At 38.1% G+C, this 20,225-nt stretch overlaps 1 protein-coding gene across 5 annotated transcripts in view; it reads left to right on the top strand.

Moving 5' to 3' along the window:
- Positions 1-19,348, top strand: part of CNOT6 (CCR4-NOT transcription complex subunit 6) — a 29,562-nt gene extending 10,214 nt beyond the window's left edge. For 4 of the 5 annotated variants that reach the window (XM_082291574.1, XM_082291573.1, XM_082291575.1 and 1 more), the window contains 11 exons: positions 4,383-4,496; positions 6,958-7,144; positions 10,542-10,627; positions 11,604-11,708; positions 11,800-11,868; positions 13,281-13,438; positions 13,946-14,100; positions 15,094-15,248; positions 16,232-16,462; positions 17,734-17,936; positions 18,624-19,348. In XM_082291574.1, coding sequence (XP_082147700.1) covers positions 4,385-4,496; positions 6,958-7,144; positions 10,542-10,627; positions 11,604-11,708; positions 11,800-11,868; positions 13,281-13,438; positions 13,946-14,100; positions 15,094-15,248; positions 16,232-16,462; positions 17,734-17,936; positions 18,624-18,836 — 1,674 coding nt within the window. In that variant the 5' untranslated portion in view covers positions 4,383-4,384 and the 3' untranslated portion in view covers positions 18,837-19,348. The remainder of the gene's footprint in view (positions 1-4,382; positions 4,497-6,957; positions 7,145-10,541; positions 10,628-11,603; positions 11,709-11,799; positions 11,869-13,280; positions 13,439-13,945; positions 14,101-15,093; positions 15,249-16,231; positions 16,463-17,733; positions 17,937-18,623) is intronic. The other variant, XM_082291577.1, reaches the window with a different exon arrangement.
- Positions 19,349-20,225: the final 877 nt, after the last annotated feature.

Raw genomic sequence — 20,225 nt, 5'->3', positions numbered from 1 at the left:
TAGCAGAAAGTTTGAGTAATTCTGCACTTGATCAGGAGTGGTGCTACTTTGTTTACTTTCCCCTCCTGATCTGCATTAGTGTGTTAGTGACAAGCAAAAGCAAGTAAAGGGGAAGGAGGGGAAGTCAAAAGGAGTTACCGACATGTTAGGAAGTTTCAGAAGTGGAGTTATAATGCTTCACCATTGTGATCTTGCAGTATTTCTAAATGTGCTCCCAGGTTTGTAAATGGAGTTTATAGATGGTTCATAGTAAGTATTCAAATAGTTATTTCAGAATAGTTGATTAGATCAGTTGAAATTATGTCTGAACACTGTGTTGTTCTTGTTCATAATTTTCTACACAGTTTTAGAATCCAAGTTTTCTTTTCCTAAGTTAAAGATGATGTTTTAGGGGCAAACTTGACATCCACCTCCATAGTAATAGTATAAAAGATTGTACTTGGCCTACAGGAGTTGTCCAATACGTTTAGTTTTGAAATCAAGTTAATTTATCATGATATTTTAGAAAGCATTTCAGGAAGTGAAGGATTGCTATAGTATTTCCTGTTGGTGCTTAAAAAAACCCCAAAACCTTATTCTCAAAATAACTGCTCACCTACCTATTTTATTTAAATCTTCCTCCTCGCCATCTTCCAATTTCATAAAAATGGCAGAAGGGTAGAACAGGAAAAAAATGTCATCGTCTTTCCTTCCCTGCCACTCAGAGCAGACTCATTTCTCATTTTGAAGACATTATTTATTGGTAGTCTCCATAATTACCTGGAGCATTAACTACCTTATAGTCCAGCTTCCACTTTGCACATGTCCATAGCCAAGGACACTTATCATTCCAAATGTCTTGTCAGGCAATGAGCTGAACCCCTTTCATTCTTCTACAGGGAGCAGTGTATCTAAACCAGCTTGGCCTCCAAGAAGTCCTTCTCTAGGCCACCAGCTCCTCCTGACGTGGTGCCCTCCATGGCCCTGGTGCTGCGGCTGGGAGCGCACCCCAGGAGCTCATGGTGCTGGTAATGGCACTGTCATTTTCCAGGACAGTTCCAAGCCCAGTGCCCAGCCTGGCTGTGCATGACCTGCCTGCAGTCATGGCTGTAATCTGGAGAGACAGGCAGCAGTCGAGGCAGGTGCAGCTCGACCTGGGAATATTTGGCTTTGTCTCCAGTGGTCTGTTCTGAGTGAAGCCAGAGCCAGAGCTCCGTCACCCACCTACTGTAGTAGGTGTAGTAGAGCTTTGTCAGCTCTTCTTCCATCAGGTTGTTCTCCCTTCACGTAACAGCCTTCAGGTTTTTTCCTTCTTTTTCTGATCCTTGTCACCCTTCCCTGAAGGGGCTGTCATTCCCTGCTTCCTTCCCGTCACCCTGTCCCAATGCCTGTCTCTCAGCACCCTCTGTACAAACAAGGGCTTAAAACAGTGTCTGCACTGGAGGCTTGAGATCTAATTCCTTGTGCCAGACCTTGTGTGCTGTTGACTTCATTGACCTTGCTTGGCTCAGTTACTTTGGGGTAGGGGGTGTTAATTCAGTGTGAGGACTGAGTGACCCAGGGTGGGAGTGGGCAGCCACACTCACTTCGACTGTCAAGCTCTTCAATTTTTACAGCTATTAAAATGACAATCTTAATAACCTGGTACAAGATAGTAAACAATTTCATTTGCATTCAAACATACTTAAATGTCCTTTTCATTAAATTTATGTAGTGTTCCAGGAATCCATATCATATCTTTGTTATAAAAATGTTCTCCTTTACAAACTGATTTACTGTACGCTGTAACAACCTAACATTAATGGTGCTTCCGCCATCTGTGTTGGTGCAAGTGAAAATTACAGGTGGTATAAGCTCTTCTGAAATTTACCATGATAATTGTTAAAAGCTGCAGTTATCAATGGTTCTAAGGATGTTCAACACTATTTTATGGGTCTTACTAAAAATTGCTTTAGTCTGACAAAACTCTGTTACTTAATCTGATGTTCACCTCAGCTTTTATGATTTACTGTAGCAGCTGAGCAGGTGCTAAATTTGGATTTGGGGAGGTGGAGAAAGGAGACAGTAAAAGAGACTGATTTTCTTGAACTACTCCATGCTGTGAAGTTTTGAAATGCAGTTCAAGGTGTTGCACTTGTATTTTATGCTGTCCTGTGAAATATGACCCAAATTTAGCCTTCCTGTCAGTTCTTGAGAAATTCTGGGTTCTGGGTGATAGATGAAGATGTGTTAATGCTTGGTGTGACAGTATCCTTGATGTGGCTGATGGCTGTGATGCTCTCAGGCAGCAGCAGCTCTTTCAGCCAGGAGGCTCTCAAGCATTTGCTGCTTTTTGGCACCTGGTAGTCCTAAACAGCAGGGACTCATCCTCTGAGAAATGCAGCAGTGAGAGAGGGAAAACCATCAAGAGCAGGAACTTTTTTGAGGGGAGGGTGGTGCAGCGGATGGACCGGGAGTGCAGCGTCACCAGGATCCAGTGTTAAACCCTCAAATTCTTAAATCTCTAATTGTTTTAGTGTACATTAACAAAACCCACTGGAAAAGTATGTCATCCTCTTTTAGTAGCGAGCAGTGATACGCTGCTGGTACCAGCAAAGCTGTTAATTAGTGCATGTGATTGAGTGTGCTCTGGGGAGCATTCGTGTTTCTGTACTGAATGAGATTTCTGTCTTTGCTATACCTGCTTCTCAAAAAATTGGAACATATTTATTAATTCAGGGAGCGGCAGGAAGAGAAAGCAGTAAATGTCTGAGGAAGGTAAATGTTTCCTGACAAGCTGGAGCATTCCTACATGGTCTTTGTGAATTATATATAGTTAGACGTTGAAATTTCAGAAGAGATGCTCTGTACATTGCTTTGGTATATATTCTTGCACCAGTTGCATAGTTATTGCAGGGAGAAGTTATGCTTTTACCTTTCTGGTGATTATAATCCACTCTCCTCTCGTTTAATTAGTCAAGTTTGATGAAAAAAGTGTTATACTTGGTGATCCCAGCACCCTAGGTACTCAAGTGCCTTCACTCTGGAAGGAGCCTCACCCAGCTGCTATTTATAATCTGATCCTTTTACCCACAATTCCCTTCTTAAAGGGGAATTTCTTTTCACTGCAGAAATCTGGTTTTGCCCAGGAGTGGGAAAGGGAAGGAGGAGTGTGACTTAGTAAAAGAGCTTTTATATTAAAGTAAGCATGTGATACCTAAAAGCTTTATTTTAATTAAGCTGTGTACTTATCAGAAAGTTTTTGGTGGATTTCTGTTGTTTTGTTTAACGTTCAGAGTAAACATTTTTCAGTAAAATCAGTAAACAGATTATAAGTCTGGTTGATAGTCTTATTTACTAGGACTTATTCTTTGATTATTTTATATAATGACAACATTTTTCACTTTGTCCCAGGAAATGAAAAAATGAGAAAGCCTTAAAAGGCCTGGTAGGAAGATGTCCTTAGAAATTTGACCACTATAGCTGCTTGTTCATTGAGTGGGTTTGGGTAGTGTTATAATACTGCTGTAATGTATTTTGCTGAACAATCGCATAATATCGCCTCTAATGTGTTTTTAAGTGTGACTCGAGCCAGCATTGTTTAATTTCTCTGTTTCATAGAAGTAGATTTATAGCTTGTTGCTTGTTGGAGAGGAATGTTTGCTTCTCTGTCATGTTGCATGGTTGAGTTTGATAAAAAGAACCTAGAAAATTATTCTTATAAAGTTATCGGGAATGACGTGAAAAAGAGTGAGGAAAATGAAGTTCAATTTCAGTGTTAAATACTTGGCTGAAGAAAGTGATAGAAATATCTACCTTGGGCGCAATATTTTTAGATTGCAGAAAGTAAGGTGAAGGTTGGATTAAAACCTGTCATTTTGCAAACTTAAAAAATTGAGGATCTTTTTGAAACTCCAATTCTTTTCTTGATGATGATTTGTGTGAAAAGTTGACAATGGCAGTAACCTGGAAGTGATAGATAATCAAAGTTATTAGCAAATGTGTTCTCTAGGAGTATGGGAGAGATCCCAGTGGAGGTGGATCATCTCTTTTTGAAGTTTCATTGTTGAAGAAAAAAGAGCCTGCAGTGGGATGTGTCAGTTTTGAGGGACACACAGCATAGCCACGGAAGGTGGTGGGACACAATTTTTAAATTGCTTTGCAGATTCTGGTAAATTATTGCGGGGGTGGGTGGGGGATTAGACTGTTGTCTGTCATTTTAGGAGCGTCAGGAATCTCTGTTTTTCTATTTTATAGCAGTATTTCCCATCCAGCGACATTTGTAAATGGGCACACTATCTGTAGGTTTGAAAAGTATTTGGTATATAAGTCTAATATGAAATTTAACTGAAATGGGAATTACCTTCTAAAGAATTCTCAGTTTATAATATCTCAATTAATTACTTGCCTTTTGGTTTCAATAGGAATGCCCAAGGAAAAGTACGATCCACCTGATCCACGGAGGATGTACACAATTATGTCCTCAGAGGAAGCAGCCAATGGAAAGAAATCACACTGGGCAGAGTTGGAAATAAGTGGTAAGTAACTGAGGCATGGTCCTGAATTATGAACTCACTGCAAGTAGTGTGGGTTTGGACAAGTCTGGAGGGGAGTTACCTACCTTGGAGTGAGAATGCTGGGATAGGAGCTGCCAGCTGTGGTGTGCGGAGGCAAGAGCTTGGATTAGGATAACACAGGAGCTGTAGGAGGGGTAAGGTGGGCCGAGTGGGAAATCTCCATGTGTAGGAAAGTTGTTAAGGTGAGGATATGGATGTGAGCTCTTGTGTTTTAAGAAGATGAAGTGAGTGAGAGCATGAATTTAAGATCTAATTTGTCAAAGAGAAAAGGGTGAAGTTGGGGTTGATCTATAGGGGTATGTTCTTACTGTAAGTAGTGTAGCAGGAAGGTATTAGTCCATGAAGCAGAAGTTTTCTTTTTAAAAGCAGTTGTAAATTTTACTCTGTTCTTAAGATTAAAGACAAACACCAAAACATCCACAATCTGTGCAAGCTTTGAGATACTGTTGGACTTCTGAATCGTTTCTGAAAAGTAAGATAATGCTCAGAATTCATAAGCATGTATTTCAACTGGTGTGGACCACCAGTGTCTCTTGATTTGTAGAGTAAACCCGGGGTTTGCTACAAAAAGTGTGTTTACAAGGAAATTCAAGCAAATATTTTAAGAATTAAAAAATCATTTTTTGATGTTTAAAACTTAGGCTGTAATTTTGTTTAAATATGGAGGTTCTTTAAGCGTCTGCAAAAATTGCCATGTAGGATTTGTAAATGACTGTTCAGTAGAGAAATTTATGGAAGAAGGATTAAAACAGTTCTTCGCATCGTGAAGAATCTTTCCATCCAGTTCACTGAATCTGTGTCTTGCTTCCAGTACCATGTGTCTCACCATGTGAATAGCATTCTTTACTGAGGGTTACAGATGCAGAAACCTAGTTAAATGCTGCTTCAGGAATCAGCATTATTTATCAGCATTAGGCTTGGAATCCTCTTGGACATCTGCTGCTCTGAATAGGAAGTGCATTAAGTGATGGCTCTTTCCCTTCATGCCTGGTAATCTCACTACAGACTGATTCCCGCCAAGGGAGGTGCTGGAGTGGAGAGCCTGGATCAGGGATGTTGATTGGAAATCCTTTCAGCTACAAGGCTTTCTATGATCACAGTCACCTGTTTGCGTTGGGGGTGGGGAAGAGGTGTTAATTCAGCTTTAAAAATGCAAAGAACTATTGATTTGTATTTAAAACCTCTCAAAAGATTTCTTAATGAGCATTAGAGGAGCATCAATCCCTTAAGAACTGTATGCATTTGCCTTGCAAAATAAAATGTGCAATGTTTTTGTTTCATTAATGTTCACACTGTCCTTCCCTTGCAAAATACTTGGTCACATAATACAGAAAGCCACAAATGTTTTAACTGATCTCGTTTAAATCACATCTTTTCACTACAGACTTTTTTATGCCCCTCGATTTGTTGTAGCTCACTGGAAATTATACCAGTATTAAACATCTTGCTGCCAGGGACTGTGTCTCAGTGTAACCTTCCCTGGGCACTAAATAGGAATTCTTTTATTTTGAAGAAAATCCTTTAAGGAAAGGAATTACAAAGTGCGTGTGTTGGTATAATATTAACCAGACTGTTGTTAACATTGATGGGTCACAGTGGGGATTTTAAAGTTGTTTTAACTAACTTTTTGCCTTGGAGAAACTGGTGTTGGTACTCCTAATGCTTTTGGTACAGTAAGATGATTTATGTAAATGAAAAAGAATTTACCCCAAAGGAAAAAAAAAAATCTTGGGGAGAAGAAATATTTTGAGACCTCTGATGCTATCTCACATTCGTTGCATGCGGCAGTGTAAAAATCTTGATTCTGTCACACAAATCCATGTTTCCACCCTTCAGTTTATACAAAAAATCATACCTTTTTTAAAATATCTGGCAATAGTTGATACAGCTTTTAGTTGAATGCCAGATGGAAATCCATGTTCTCAACTAAGCATCTTAGTCACCCTAAATATAGTGTTTCTATCTGTTCTTGGCTGGATTAATGCCATAGAGTAAAGATTTTTGGTTTGAAAGATGTGCGGAAATAAGGGGTGAACCGAAGCACTGTCTTTCATTTCAAACATAAACCATAATTGAAAAAAATTTATTTCTTACACCTCTGTTAATGATAAATTCATGGTCAGCTGGTTAATGTTTTGTCTTGTATGGAACTAGAGAAAGACAGATGTTTAAGCCTTAAGTATGAATTGGGAAAAACAATCTCAAGCATACTTGGCAATATCTTGCATTCTCTCACACAAAGACTAATTTTTCGCCTATAGAATCAACAATTAATGGAATTTTCATTTAATAAATTAATAAAACCCACAAGCAAAACTGCCCCTCAAGTTCCCCAGCCCTGCACATACTTGAAAAATGTGCTATTATTGCCAAATCTATGTATTTTAAATGTTCTGTTTTCTCTTGTACCTTTCTTCCACAGGGAAAGTGAGAAGCTTAAGCTCATCATTGTGGACACTGACCCATTTGACAGCTTTGCATCTCAGTGACAATTCCTTATCCCGTATTCCTTCAGACATTGCCAAGCTTCACAATCTGGTATATCTGGACTTGTCCTCTAATAAAATTCGCAGTTTACCAGCAGAGCTCGGAAACATGGTGTCACTCAGGTATGTAAATCCTAACAGGAGTTAAAATTGTTCTTTTATTATCTTTGTAGCAACAGCTCAAATTTCAGCATAAGTAAATTCCCCTTTCCTCCCTTCTTATCTGCCTTCCTGAATACTGGCTCTTCTGTGATCTCCTGTTATGATGTATGACAGCACAGAATGAGCCTCAGAAGTGCTTGGTTTGATGGCAATCACCCATTTTATATTTTTCCAAGTCAGGTTTCTTCTCAGGCATCTCTTTCCAGATTCTTTTACAAATCTTTCGTGTGGTGTTTTTCTCAGAGTAAGTGAAGCCCCCCAAAAAAATGCTTTTAACTCATAGTACGGTAGGGAAAAGGTCAGATTAAACATTTGTAATGGTGTTAACTACAATGTTTTCCTCTTTATCCATATTTAGTAATTATTCTTAACAATAGTTCTTCTTCTGCTTATTGTATAACAATTGCAACATGTCTAGTATCATCTCCTCCCCATCTTTGCTGTGATGTAACTGCATTCCTGTGCAAATTGGGGAGGAGAAAAAAATGATCCAATCTCAGCTTTTTGAGGTTTTTTTTTCCCTTCAATTTTGCAATGTCAAGATGTACAAAGTTAGCACGGAATGAAAACTCCTTTTGGAAGTGAAATATGAACAATGATGCCTATTTAGATTATACTTAAGGCTGCAGCATTTTACTTTGTAAAAACACTGTTACATAAATATATAAATTATTTATGTAAGACTAAATATTTACATGCAACAGTCTTTTGCCCTTGACCCAAAGGAAGAGCCTTATCTTAGGTTTATTAGACAGTTGCCAGTAATTGCCTTTATTGCTATTAATTTTGAAGATACTTATGAACAGCTTTCTCAAATCCAGAAAGTACAGAGTCTGAAAGTAAAGAGAATGTTACTAGAAGTAAAGACAATGATAGAGAAGTGGACTGCCAGCACAGCTTTCATGAAACTGGAAGCAAAGCAAGTTTGCACATGGAAATATCTGTCATGGCGTTTTCTTCCCCTTTAGAAAAGTCCGCTCTGTTGGAGAGGATTAAACTAGCTGATTAAATTGGTACTAAAAGCTCAAATTCCAGAGCAGTTCAAGTCTCAACCTTGGAGGCTGAGCAAAGGGACTTTGCTTTTTGAAGCATAATTGGCAGCTCTGCTTTGTAGCATGTTGTATAGTTGCTTTCAGCTGGAGAGGAGTCTGTTCTAAGCTCTAGTTCATTGCATTACTATTTCAATTAAAAGCAGTTATTAGTAACAGGTTTCTTCCCTTCTTTATCCAACTCCTTGGATATTGTGAGCTAGAAACCCTAAATTTACCGGAATATTCTCAAATTCATCTTTGTACTTCATTAGCCTCCTTTCAGTCTTTTTAAAACATTTTTGTAAATGTAACACTTGTGACATGGAGATAGCTTAGCAGTGCAGAGTCATCAGTAATGTCAAGTCATTATGCTTTCTTCCCAACACTTCTCCTGATTTATTCTGGCTGATTCTATGAAGCTTCAGCTCTTGCAAGTCCTAGGTTTCTTTTGAGCAGAGAAGGCTAAATCTTGTAAATGTGAAATTTGTAGCTAAGGTCACAGAAGTTTTCTATTTATGACCAAAACACAGCACTTGAGCTCAGATCTCTAGATGTGAAAAGCTGTGCATGAACCCACTGTGCTCCTCAGAAATTGCAGCTGCTCCATGGTTTTTTTTCACTGCGGTGAAAGTGAAGAAAAACCCATAAGCACATCCTATGTGGTAGCACATTGCAGGTCCCAGCTGGGCCGGGGTTTTGTGTTTCAGGCTGGCTCTCACTGCAGACACTTCCCCTGGATTCTGGGAAGTTGTTCAAACTAACAGTAATTCAACCCTGGGCACTGCTGGTATCCTGAGCCACAGAAATCATTTGTGCTCTCAACACTGAGAACTGATAACAGCTCTCCCAGCTCCCACATCTGGAGCTCTGGGTTTGGTCTGTACTGCAGAGCTCACCCAAGACTCCTTTCATCTCTCTTTTTACTGCAAGACGTTGAAAAAAGAGATGTCAGAGCAGTAGGATTTCTGATCTTTGCAGAAAAAGGAGGAAAAAATAAACACTGTAACATGTTATCTTTGAAAGCTCAGCTGCAAAACAGATTCTCTTGATATGCTTGAAAGAACTTGAGTGCACCCCCAGGACATTTGCAGATGACACAGAGCTGGGTGGAAGGGTGGATCTGCTGCAGGGCAGGAAGGCTCTTCAGAGGGATCTGGACAGGCTGGATCCATGGGCCAAGGCCAGTGGTGTGGGCTTCAGTCAGGTTGAGTGCTGGGTCCTGCACTTGAGTCACAACCCAGCAGTGCTCCACTCTGGGGGAACAGTGTCTGGGAAGCTGCCTGGTGGAAGAGGACTTGGTGGGGGTGGTCAACAGCAGCTGAACATAACCCAGGTGTGCCCAGATGGCTCAGAAAGCTGATGGCACCTGGCCTGGATTAGCAGTAGTGTGGCAGCCGGAGCAGGACAGTGACTGTTCCCCTGGGCTGGGCATTGCTGACACCACACCTCAGATCCTGGGGTCAGTTCTGGGCTGCTTGTTCCTTGACAGGAAAGGCATTGAAACCCTCAAGTGCTGTTCTGTAGAACTCAAAAGAGTTAAATTAACTCTTGCCCTACAGGTTTCCTTTTTTTTTTTTTTTTTTTTTTTTTGTTGCCCAGAAATACTCCTCAAGTCTCTAGGCACCAAGTTGTAAACACTTTGGAGCAGCAACTTTATACTGATTGATTCTATGAAAGTCTTCCCTGCTTAATGGGAATGCATTTTGGAAAATGAAAAGCTACTTACAAGTCTATTTTGTCTGCCCAGTTTGTTGGGATATCAGAATTCAGGACATGAATTCTGTTCCTGTCTGTATATTGGTTTTGTGAGTTACAAAGCACATACTTTGTCTTGCCACTGAAATGATGAAAAGAAAACCGCCCAAACCAACAGAAAATTACTGTGCTAAATGACTACTGCATGGTAATGCCATAGCTGTAATCATACTGCCATGATCCTGGATTTTTTAATTTGGTTTCAGGGATATAATTTCCCTTTATTTCTTAATCACAGCTGACCTGTTTCATGGTCTGGTTTGTCTGAGCTGTTACTGCATCATCACTTGTAGATACTAAAGTGTTTAATTATTGCTAATGTTCACAAAATGTCTCACCATTTAAGAGAAACTCTCCAAACAGCTCCTTTCCTCTGTACTTGAGCACAAGGTGTTTTGTCTGAATGTGTGTCTGAGTACAGCAGAATTTCCTTAACCATTGCTGTTTAGTCTCTAAATTTTTCAATATTGTGGTTTGCTACTATGTGGGTTCTCTTTTAGTTTAATTCTTTTACTGCTGCAGATAAATGTTGCTCTGTTTTCAGCCCCATATGATTCTTGCTCTATCTACAGGGAACTACATTTAAATAACAACCTGTTACGAGTTTTACCTTTTGAGCTGGGAAAACTGTTCCAGTTACAGACTTTGGGTCTGAAAGGTATTGCTGCTTTTTTCTTGGTATCTCTGCTTTTTTAGTGATACTGCTGCTGAGCTGTAATGGCTGTAGTCTGCTAGTTCATTAAATGTTACTGATTAGCAATCCCAGATGTAGCTGCTCACTCCACATTTATAAATACTGTTACTTAGGGATTATTTAGAAAAATAACAGGTTTGGCAGAGCAATGCCCATAGAAAGAGGTTTGCTTTTTTTTCTGCAGAGTGAGCAGAAGCTTTCTGTTGCTTGCATAGGGGTTGAATGCAGTTCTGCTTTAACTAAGAAACAGTCTGTGGTTAACTGTGGTACATCTCCAGCCAGAAAGGGAACATGCTTTGTACAGCTGCAGGGTACTGTGCTATTTATGCAAGCAGCAATTTAAGTCTTTTCCCAAATTTTTTTTTTTTTTTTTCCTCTGAACTGTATGGATTCTAGCTATAAAAATTGCTGACCTTGGGGAATTTCGAGTCACAAAATCAGAAGCACTGAGAGATATAATACCTCTAAACACTGTTAAGTCTCAAAAGTCTGTTTGTCTCCCCTTTAAAACTGGGCAATTGCAGTGTGTGTTGTCCATGGCAACTTTTGCAATCTGCTTATGTTTGGCAGATGACAGAGTCTCTGCTGAGATCTGACTGTCAGATCAACTGCTGGTGGATGTTTCACACCAAGCAGAGGTGACTCCTGTGTTTGGGCTCATCAGCTTTGCCTGTTGTACCACACAAGTTCTTCACCACTCTTAGTCCAAGGACCACCTTTGGGGTGCTCAGTCCCAAGGCAGAATCAGCAGGGAATGTTGTTAAACTTCACTAGGGCTGTCCACACATCCAGGGTTTTGTGAGATTGAAGACCTGAGATCTGAAACCTCAGAGTAGTTCATAGTAGATCTTGTCTCCAAGATGTCAGCTTTCAACACTGATATGCAAGTCTGTAATAGTTCTGTATATTTTATTCAATATTCCTGTGAATTGGTTTGTAGGAAACCCACTTACACAGGATATTCTGAACCTGTATCAGGAACCAGATGGGACACGAAGGCTACTGAACTATTTGCTTGATAATTTGGCAGGTACTGCAAAAAGAAGTAAGTGATCATTCTTAAAACATTTATTTCTGCTGTGCAAAATAAATGTGATTATCACTTGTTGTATCTCTATTTTGAAATGTTCCCATAGTTTCGACAGAACAGCCACCTCCAAGATCTTGGATTATGTTGCAAGAACCAGACCGTACAAGACCAACAGGTACTGTAACACTTCAAGGATTTCTCATTTCTTCTGTTTTCCTTTTAATAAAAGCTGTTGATCTTTACTGGAAAAAAAGTTAATGCTTAAATTAACCAATCATCTCTGCAGTGCTGACCAGCCAGCTGAAGTCATTATATCCCAACTGGAACACCTGTTCCAGATTTACCCCTCTTTTACTCTAAAGTAATTTATTTTTAATTAACATCCCTCTCACAGGGATTGAAACTGTTGTCCACAATTAGTTAAATAGTGGAATTATAACAGGCTTAATTTAGCATTTGTTGGAGAATAAGAAAAGTGGAAGCATTTGAGCGTGATTTCCAAAAAATGTAGAATTGTTTTAAGTAACCAGGGTATCATCCTTGATTCAGCATTTTTGTTGCTATTGGGATTCAGGTCATGTTTAATTCTTCACTAATTTTTTTTCCTGCATAAATTGAAATACAGCCTTTTCTATTTAGCTGCACACCAAAAAAATTTTAGTGTATTTCTCAATTATTGCAGTGTCCTCTCTTTCAGGACTGAATGTACATTATTTTCTCCTGTTATTAAGGTGATTGCTTCAAAGATCATGATGTTAATGCAGCTTCTACTTTGCTGTCACCTGTTTGTTTTCAAAATGCTAGACTTTGACCCCAGTCAGCCCAAAATTCTTTTCCTCCATTTTCAATATCTTCAAACAATGGTCTTGTTTCTTTTTTCTGCATTTGAGAGGAGCTTACACGTATCTCATTGTTGTACTACAAATTCTTAAAGTGCTTTTTGAAAAAAAACGAACTCAGAAACCCACCAAAACAACCCTCCAAATCCATGCTGCTGGATTACCTGTCAAGTTGCCCCAGACGGTCTCATTACTACTCCTGTTTCAAATTAATACAGAGAGGAGATATTTCTTGTCCTACACCTGAATGCCTTTTTGAGGTGGAAATATTTGGGCATTAATTTGCCTACACTTTTTCTTTGTGTGAAAGGATCCTTACCCTGCCTATGGATCCGTTACAGTTTGTGGTGGCAGTAATTAAGATAGATTTAAAAGAATCTGATTGTAGACTTGCAGACCTTTGTGTAGCTGGCAAATACAAGTGTTCAAATACATTTACTTTGTTTTGGGCTTTTCACAGTACAGCACCACTTAGCATAAAACACATTTGTCTGCTCTTCACTGTGTTAACCCTATAAGGGGGGGTGGTTTTTTTCCTAATTAAATGCTAGAAGACAGCTGCCGTAAGTCCAAACATGTAATTTGTCTCCCTAGAAGAACTAACAATATTTTTTAGCACAGATACACATGCTGTGTTTTGGTTGAAACAAACGAAGCGTGAATTGATAAATTCGCAGAAGACAAAAGTCAAGAACATAATTGGTTTTTTTTAATCTATCAGTGTGTAAGTAAAATTATTGTTCTGCAGCCTTGTTCTCTGTCATGTGTTACAACGTCCTGTGTGACAAATATGCCACCCGGCAGCTGTATGGCTATTGTCCATCCTGGGCCTTGAACTGGGAATACAGAAAAAAAGCCATTATGCAGGAAATACTGAGCTGCAATGCTGACATCATAAGTCTGCAGGTAAGAAATACACCATCATTTCTTTCCCTTTTCTATTCCCGTGTGCCGGTTTCTTCACATTAAGTGTATTTGTAGTAAACGGTCTGTTTTCAAAACCTTCTGCAAACAAAAGAAAAAAGAAGTGATGTTTAGAACATTATTTGTTGTTTGACATCAAAAGAAAGCTCTCAGCCCCCGCAGTTGGAATGGGAACCAGCAGCTCCTGATCAAAGCAATGTTAGTGGGGGTGCCTTTGTGCCTGTGTGTGTTTGTGGGGCTGTAATTGACACATTTTCAAATAAGAGGCTTGAGATAATCATAACTCCAGGGATTACAGAAATTCATTTATATTTTCTTAAAATAGGGATATTGCTCCTGAATTTGCATTCTCTGATGCACTTAATTCTTGGTTTTTTTTCCCCTTAAATCTAATTTGAAAGTGATTTACACTTCTGAAGAGTCTAAATAATATCTGTCTTCTATATTTTGCTAATAGTACGTTCATGCTGTGCTGCCTTAACTTTACAGGAGGTTGAAACGGAGCAGTACTACAGTTTTTTCCTGGTAGAATTGAAAGAACGTGGCTATAATGGATTCTTCAGTCCAAAATCTAGAGCTAGGACAATGTCAGAACAGGAAAGAAAACATGTTGATGGTTGTGCAATATTTTTCAAAACAGAAAAGTAAGTGATGTGGTTTGCTGAACCTTCTGATGTCTCTTGCTGTCTTTTACTTAATTTCTCAGGTTGGTCTATAGCTCAAACAGTTTGGCTTTAACTGCTCTTTTGTAGCCAGGCAGGGTTTCATACAGAGCATTCCTACCCCTGGAAGGAGTGGTTTGTACAAGAGAGATCATTCTGTGTGGAACTAGCAATAAAAAAATTAACTTTGAAGTTTTGTTTAAGGTGAATGAGATTTCATTCTGTTCGAGCAGTGCTGGTTGGGAGTTCACTAAATTATTCTTCCCTTCTTGAGTGTGTGTGTCCCAACCATTAGGTGGTAATCATAGAAATTGAAGGAAATAATGAAAAATGAAGCAGATTTTCTTGCCTTTTAGTTTTGGGGTTTTGTTTTTTTTGTGTAAAGGAATTTCTAATCCCTCAAATTGCTGAAATAAGGCCTCAGATGACATTGACTTTTTGATACATTAGTCTTTGGTAAAGCAAACAACAAGATATCGCTGCACACTTCTGTAAAAAAAACCCTATTCATTTAAGAGCTGCAGCACTTACTGGTTGTGTCATATCGCACTTGTACAACTTTGGCTGTGATGATAATAATGTCCCTTCCTGCTTCCATTCCTGTGTATCCACAAGTAAATGTACGTGCCAGGTTTGATACTCTAGTGGCTTGGAAAATTATTTAGTCCCTCTCTGTTAAATCTGCATGTTTGAACTAGGAACGGATGCAGAGTTAGAAACACGCATGACTTTTCTAGAATGCCACTCTCTCTCAAGGAAATGTTTTAATTGTAACTAAGGTACTACTGTAAACTACATGAAAATTGCTAGGAAAACTATATCCCTTGGTTTTAGTTTAGGATTTTATGAAATTATTTGACTGGCTGAGATTTTCACATCGTAAATGTGTTTGAGCTTTAATTAAAAGAATTACCGATAACATTCCCTACTGTATCTGGCTGCTGAAAAAACGCGTATATGATGTTTTTCTTTCAGATTTACTTTGGTTCAAAAGCATACTGTTGAGTTCAATCAACTAGCAATGGCAAACTCAGAAGGTTCAGAGGCTATGCTGAACAGAGTTATGACAAAAGATAACATTGGAGTTGCTGTTCTATTAGAACTGCGAAAGGAATTGATAGAAATGTCCTGTAAGTCCCATTTCATTAATTTTTTAATAGATGGTATTTTGTAAATGAAAAAACAATTACTTTTGTTATAGTAAACAAGAGAAACTAGGTTCTGCAGGTGAATTTGGCTTTGCAGATTGTATGTTCACACAATTTTATTTCAAAAGAGGATTTTGGGGAAGAGTCATATTGCTTAAATGCTGAAGTGGTTTTTTTTTTCCCCACTTGCATTTTTTAAGGAAAGAAAAGATATAAATACTTGAGTTTGAGTGATTTTGTTGTCTGGTTTTGTTTTTTTTTTTTTCCTTAAAATTATGTACAAGTATCAAAGAATCAGGTGGTGGTGTTAGTTGTGTGTCTCTGGATCATGTACCTGCATCATTTTAACTTATTTTCTTTACTGTCATGCTTATACAACCTGTTTGTTCTGCCCTGTCATTCTTAATTTAGGAAATGTAAATTGGCTTTATAAGTATCACAGTGGGAACCTACTCAACCCGTGTTAATATTTATCCAAATGATATTTTATTAATTCAGATTGTAGCAAACAAGCCTTTCAAGAAACACTTCTACCAAGAGAGGTAACTTAGAATGTGGATAACTTAGAATTCAGAGCTCGCTGCCTAATAAGATATGAACAGAGCCTGTTTGCTATCACAGCCTGAGGAAAGCTGCTGTAATTTTTTAGAACAACGCTATTTGCCTGTAATTAGGATTATCTGTTACTTATGTTAATTTTCAGTGAATACAAAAGCATTACATGTAACAGATAGTCTGTTACTGATCTTGAATGTGAAATATAATTCCTAGTGCTTTATATCAACTAAAACGCTTGTTAAATATAAGAGGAATTATCTGACCCTCTTCATTCAAATGATATTAACCCTCTTGAAGTCATACTGGTATTTTATTTTTTTGTCCCCTCAAACATTTTGTTTAAATTTCTGTAGTAGTGTTTTCTGTTACTGACTGATTTTAAATAAATAACTGATTTTAAATTTTAGCTGGAAAGCCACATCTTGGGATGGAAAAGCAGCTAGTTCTTGTAGCTAATGCACATATGCATTGGGACCCAGATTATTCTGATGTGAAGCTGGTTCAGACTATGATGTTCCTGTCTGAGGTAAAGAACATTATTGATAAAGCTTCTCGTAGTCTCAAACCTGGTGTTTCGGGAGAACTTGGAACCATTCCACTTGTACTGTGTGCAGATCTCAATTCTCTACCAGACTCTGGTAAGAGTTCTATTTCTTATTCTTTAGACTGTTTCAAGTGTGTAACAATTTAAGTTTTTCAACTTAGAGAATGCATTGTTTGATAATATAAGCTCTAGAGGTACCAAGGGGAGAGAAGGGAGAGAAGATAGAACTGTTGTATTTGTGAGTGACCTTACTGCCTGTGTTCTAGTATAGCTGCGTCTGATCTTTCAGAAGCATTTCTACTGTGATTTTTTTTTCCTCTTTGTTCTTGTATTTTAAAATATCTTCCAAAAATAACTGAAAACGTGAATTTGTTGCTGATAATTGGGTTTTCTTAACTTTTAAGCACAAAAAGATAATTTTTTACCTTTAAATTTGCTACCATACAAATAATTTTCTGTGATGTTTTAGAATTTCTAAATTTCAATACATCCCCTTCAGAAGCTCTTCACTAACATGGAACTTTGTTTCTTGACTTGGTGGCAACTTTATAAAAAGTGCAAGAAAAGAACACATTCAGTGACTGCCACCTTGGCTTTCTCAGGTCCCAGCTGAAGTGCTGTACTCAAGAGCCATCCTTCCTTCTTACTGCTGGTTGTTCAACATAATAATCTCCATTACTGGTCCCCTTCCTTCTGGCCTCATCTTGGCAGCTCTTAACGTCTCTTAGGCTTTTAAGGAGCAGTTACTGCTCAGCAGTAATGGGAATGTGATTCTTTTTGATCCCAGGAAGGCCAGTATCAGTAGTGATGATTGCAATCACCAGTTCATGTGCCTGGTTGTGTTTTCAGAACAACTAACTGCTTCTTTTACCTTCCAGAACTTTAACACGGCTGTTCTGAAGTTGAGGCACAATCCTAGTTTTATGACACAAATCTAATCAATTTGGCTTTGCAGCCTCTTGGAAGTTAACTTCTTTGGAAGCAGTGTTTCAGAAGTTGGCTTTTTTGCAACACTTCAGCTGAAGAACATTGAATGGCAGGACCTGAGCATAAAAGCAAGAAGAGGCAGCCAATAACTAGCATTGACAGAATTTTACTACAGATTTTTTTTCATCTTCCCTTTCCCAATCTATTCCTTATTAACCTTCTCGTTTTTTCTAATCAAAGCATGTCTCTGTTCTAGGTGACATTTGCTCTTGATAGAAATATACATTGCCCTGCAGTATTTTGTAAGAGCTACTGTTGATTGTACTGTGTATTGTTAAGGTTTTGCTTATACAAAGCCTAAAGTTGCACGCCTCACTTCAAGTACCTACACACACTTACTTGCTGAATGCTTCTTGTTTGTAATGTGTCTCCTCACAGGTGTTGTTGAGTACTTGAGCACTGGTGGAGTGGAAACAAACCACAAAGATTTTAAGGAACTGAGATACAATGAAAGTCTTACTAACTTCAGCTGTAATGGAAAGAATGGGACAACAAATGGAAGAATTACGCATGGTTTCAAGTTGAAGAGTGCCTATGAGAATGGTCTAATGCCTTATACAAATTACACATTCGACTTCAAGGTAAGGACTTGCTTATATTTTGGAAAAAAATTCCATATTCAAGTGTAACTAATATGATTTGATCTATGAAGTTGTTATATAAGTATCTCTATGAAGTTGTTATATAAGTTAATCTGTGTAGTTAAATTCACCAAGTTTATACTTAAAACATAGCAAACTAGAATGCTCAACACTTCAGTCTCCTAGAAACCATCTTACTCTTTTTAGTAACTTACACTAGCTTTGCAAGAATTGGGGTGCTCTTAACCTTCCCTGTAAACAGTAAGAGTTTGTGTTTTAATACTCTAAGCTAAAGGACAGGGGCACTTAAGGTGTCAACTGCAAGGAAATAATCCATGGTGCTTCTGGAAAATTCTCAGTTTTTTGCTGCCCAGGGAAAACAAAGATTTTTTTTTTTTTTCTTTAAAATCAGGTAAATGTGATTTGAAGCTCTGTAGGAGGTTGGAAATTGAAACCCACAGAAGCATAGGAGAAATAATAAAGGGTGGCCTTTTCTTTTGTTTTCCTAATCTGTACTGAGCATCCCATGGGATATAGGAAGAAGAAATCTCCTGAATTGATGATGTGCTTTAGAGAAGGAATGGGATATTTCATTACTCGTAACACTGAGCTCACCTCTTGTTTGGAAGAATAACTTGGGACAAGAATAAATTACTAACAATAATCTTTTTTCCCCTCTTGTTTTAGGGTATTATTGATTACATCTTCTACTCTAAACCTCAGCTAAACATACTTGGCATTCTTGGACCTTTGGATCATCATTGGTTAATAGAGAACAATATAAGTGGTTGTCCACATCCACTCATCCCTTCTGACCACTTCTCACTTTTTGCACAACTGGAGCTTTTGCTGCCTTTCCTGCCTCCTGTAAATGGAATCCATCTCCCTGGCAGGAGGTAGTCAAATACATTTTAGAGGGCAACCTCAATCTAACTTGTACAATTGTAAAATCTGAATATAGAGGAGTGAGGTATGGCCAACAGGGATTTTTTTTCTTAATAATCTTAATCTTAAATCTAATTATTTGCTAAAGACATAGTAAAAGCCAGGTGCTATCAACAGACACAATTCTGAGCCCAATATACTTTGTATACTGTTCCACAGCGATTGGTGCATTTGCACCTTTCTTTAATACGTTACGATTAACCTTCCTGTTTCTTTTCTCCAACGTGACATTTTCATGCCTTGAAATAGGGAATTGTTATACAGTGTATTCTCTTTGCACAGTTATCTGTAGCACTACTTTTTTGAGGCCAGTAGGAACATCCACAGAACATTCTCCGTACTTCACTCCCTCCTTTTTCAGACTTGTTTGTAAAATATAGAATTTGAATTTAGCCTTTATTGATTGTATATGAACAACAGAAAACCTGATTTATGAGATTTTGTACTTTAAAAAAAAAAAAGAAAAATCAGATTTGGAAAATGATTGTATTGTAAACTAAGGCTAAATTTTTATCTGTTTTCATGTGTTATAAAGGCCAGCGTGTAAAAGAGGTTGTCACAGGTTTTCTCTGCTAATGATTTGCACTGTTAGGGTTTCGTTAGCCCTTTTATACTACTTTTTAAGTTCAATTGAGAACATTGCTTTCAAAATCCAAACCTATAAAATCTTAATATCTAACAGAGATAACTAAATACATTCTATTTCTGATAAAAAAAAAAAAAAAAAGAAAGAGGCATAGAGTTCTCACAGAACAGATAAGCTGAGCAGTGAATATAAGTAGACCTGTATGGATTGAAAGTTATTGCTGATGTGTGTACACTCAGACATTTTTCTCATCTCTAACTTTTGAAGTAAAATCTAGGGATACTTGTGTACAGCTTCTTCATTTCTGTTTTAAATATTTGTCCTATCTCCACTGTGCCTGCTTAAATTTGTTCTCAACTAGCACTGCCTGTGCATGCAGAGAGATCCTGTGCATCCTCTTTTATTTTTTTAAATAATGTTAACACTTGTGAAAATTTTATGAAGATACTTTTGTATAAGCTGTGGCATCTTTTTTCCTTTGTGAAGCATTGAATATCACACTTTGGAACATGTTCAGGTTATGGGTACACAGTTTCTAGCTTCTAATGCCCATGCACTGCTTCTTTCAGTGTCATTGCACAGTGCCGTTTTTCCCACTAAGAGTTACTATCATGTGGATTCTCTTTCGTTTGTGTGTTCCTCAGTTTCTGAAAGTATAATTCCTTGAAGATAAAAACCTAGCCCTACATTTTCTATTAATGAAGCAGTGTAAAATAAATGCATTTTCAATACAGGTCCCAAAGACAATTCTTCAGATC

Source organism: Coloeus monedula (genome assembly GCF_965178545.1).
Source record: "Coloeus monedula genome assembly, chromosome: 15".
Taxonomy (NCBI): domain Eukaryota; kingdom Metazoa; phylum Chordata; class Aves; order Passeriformes; family Corvidae; genus Coloeus; species Coloeus monedula.
Note: the sequence above shows the minus strand (reverse complement) of the source record. Positions and strands in the feature narration are given on the sequence as shown.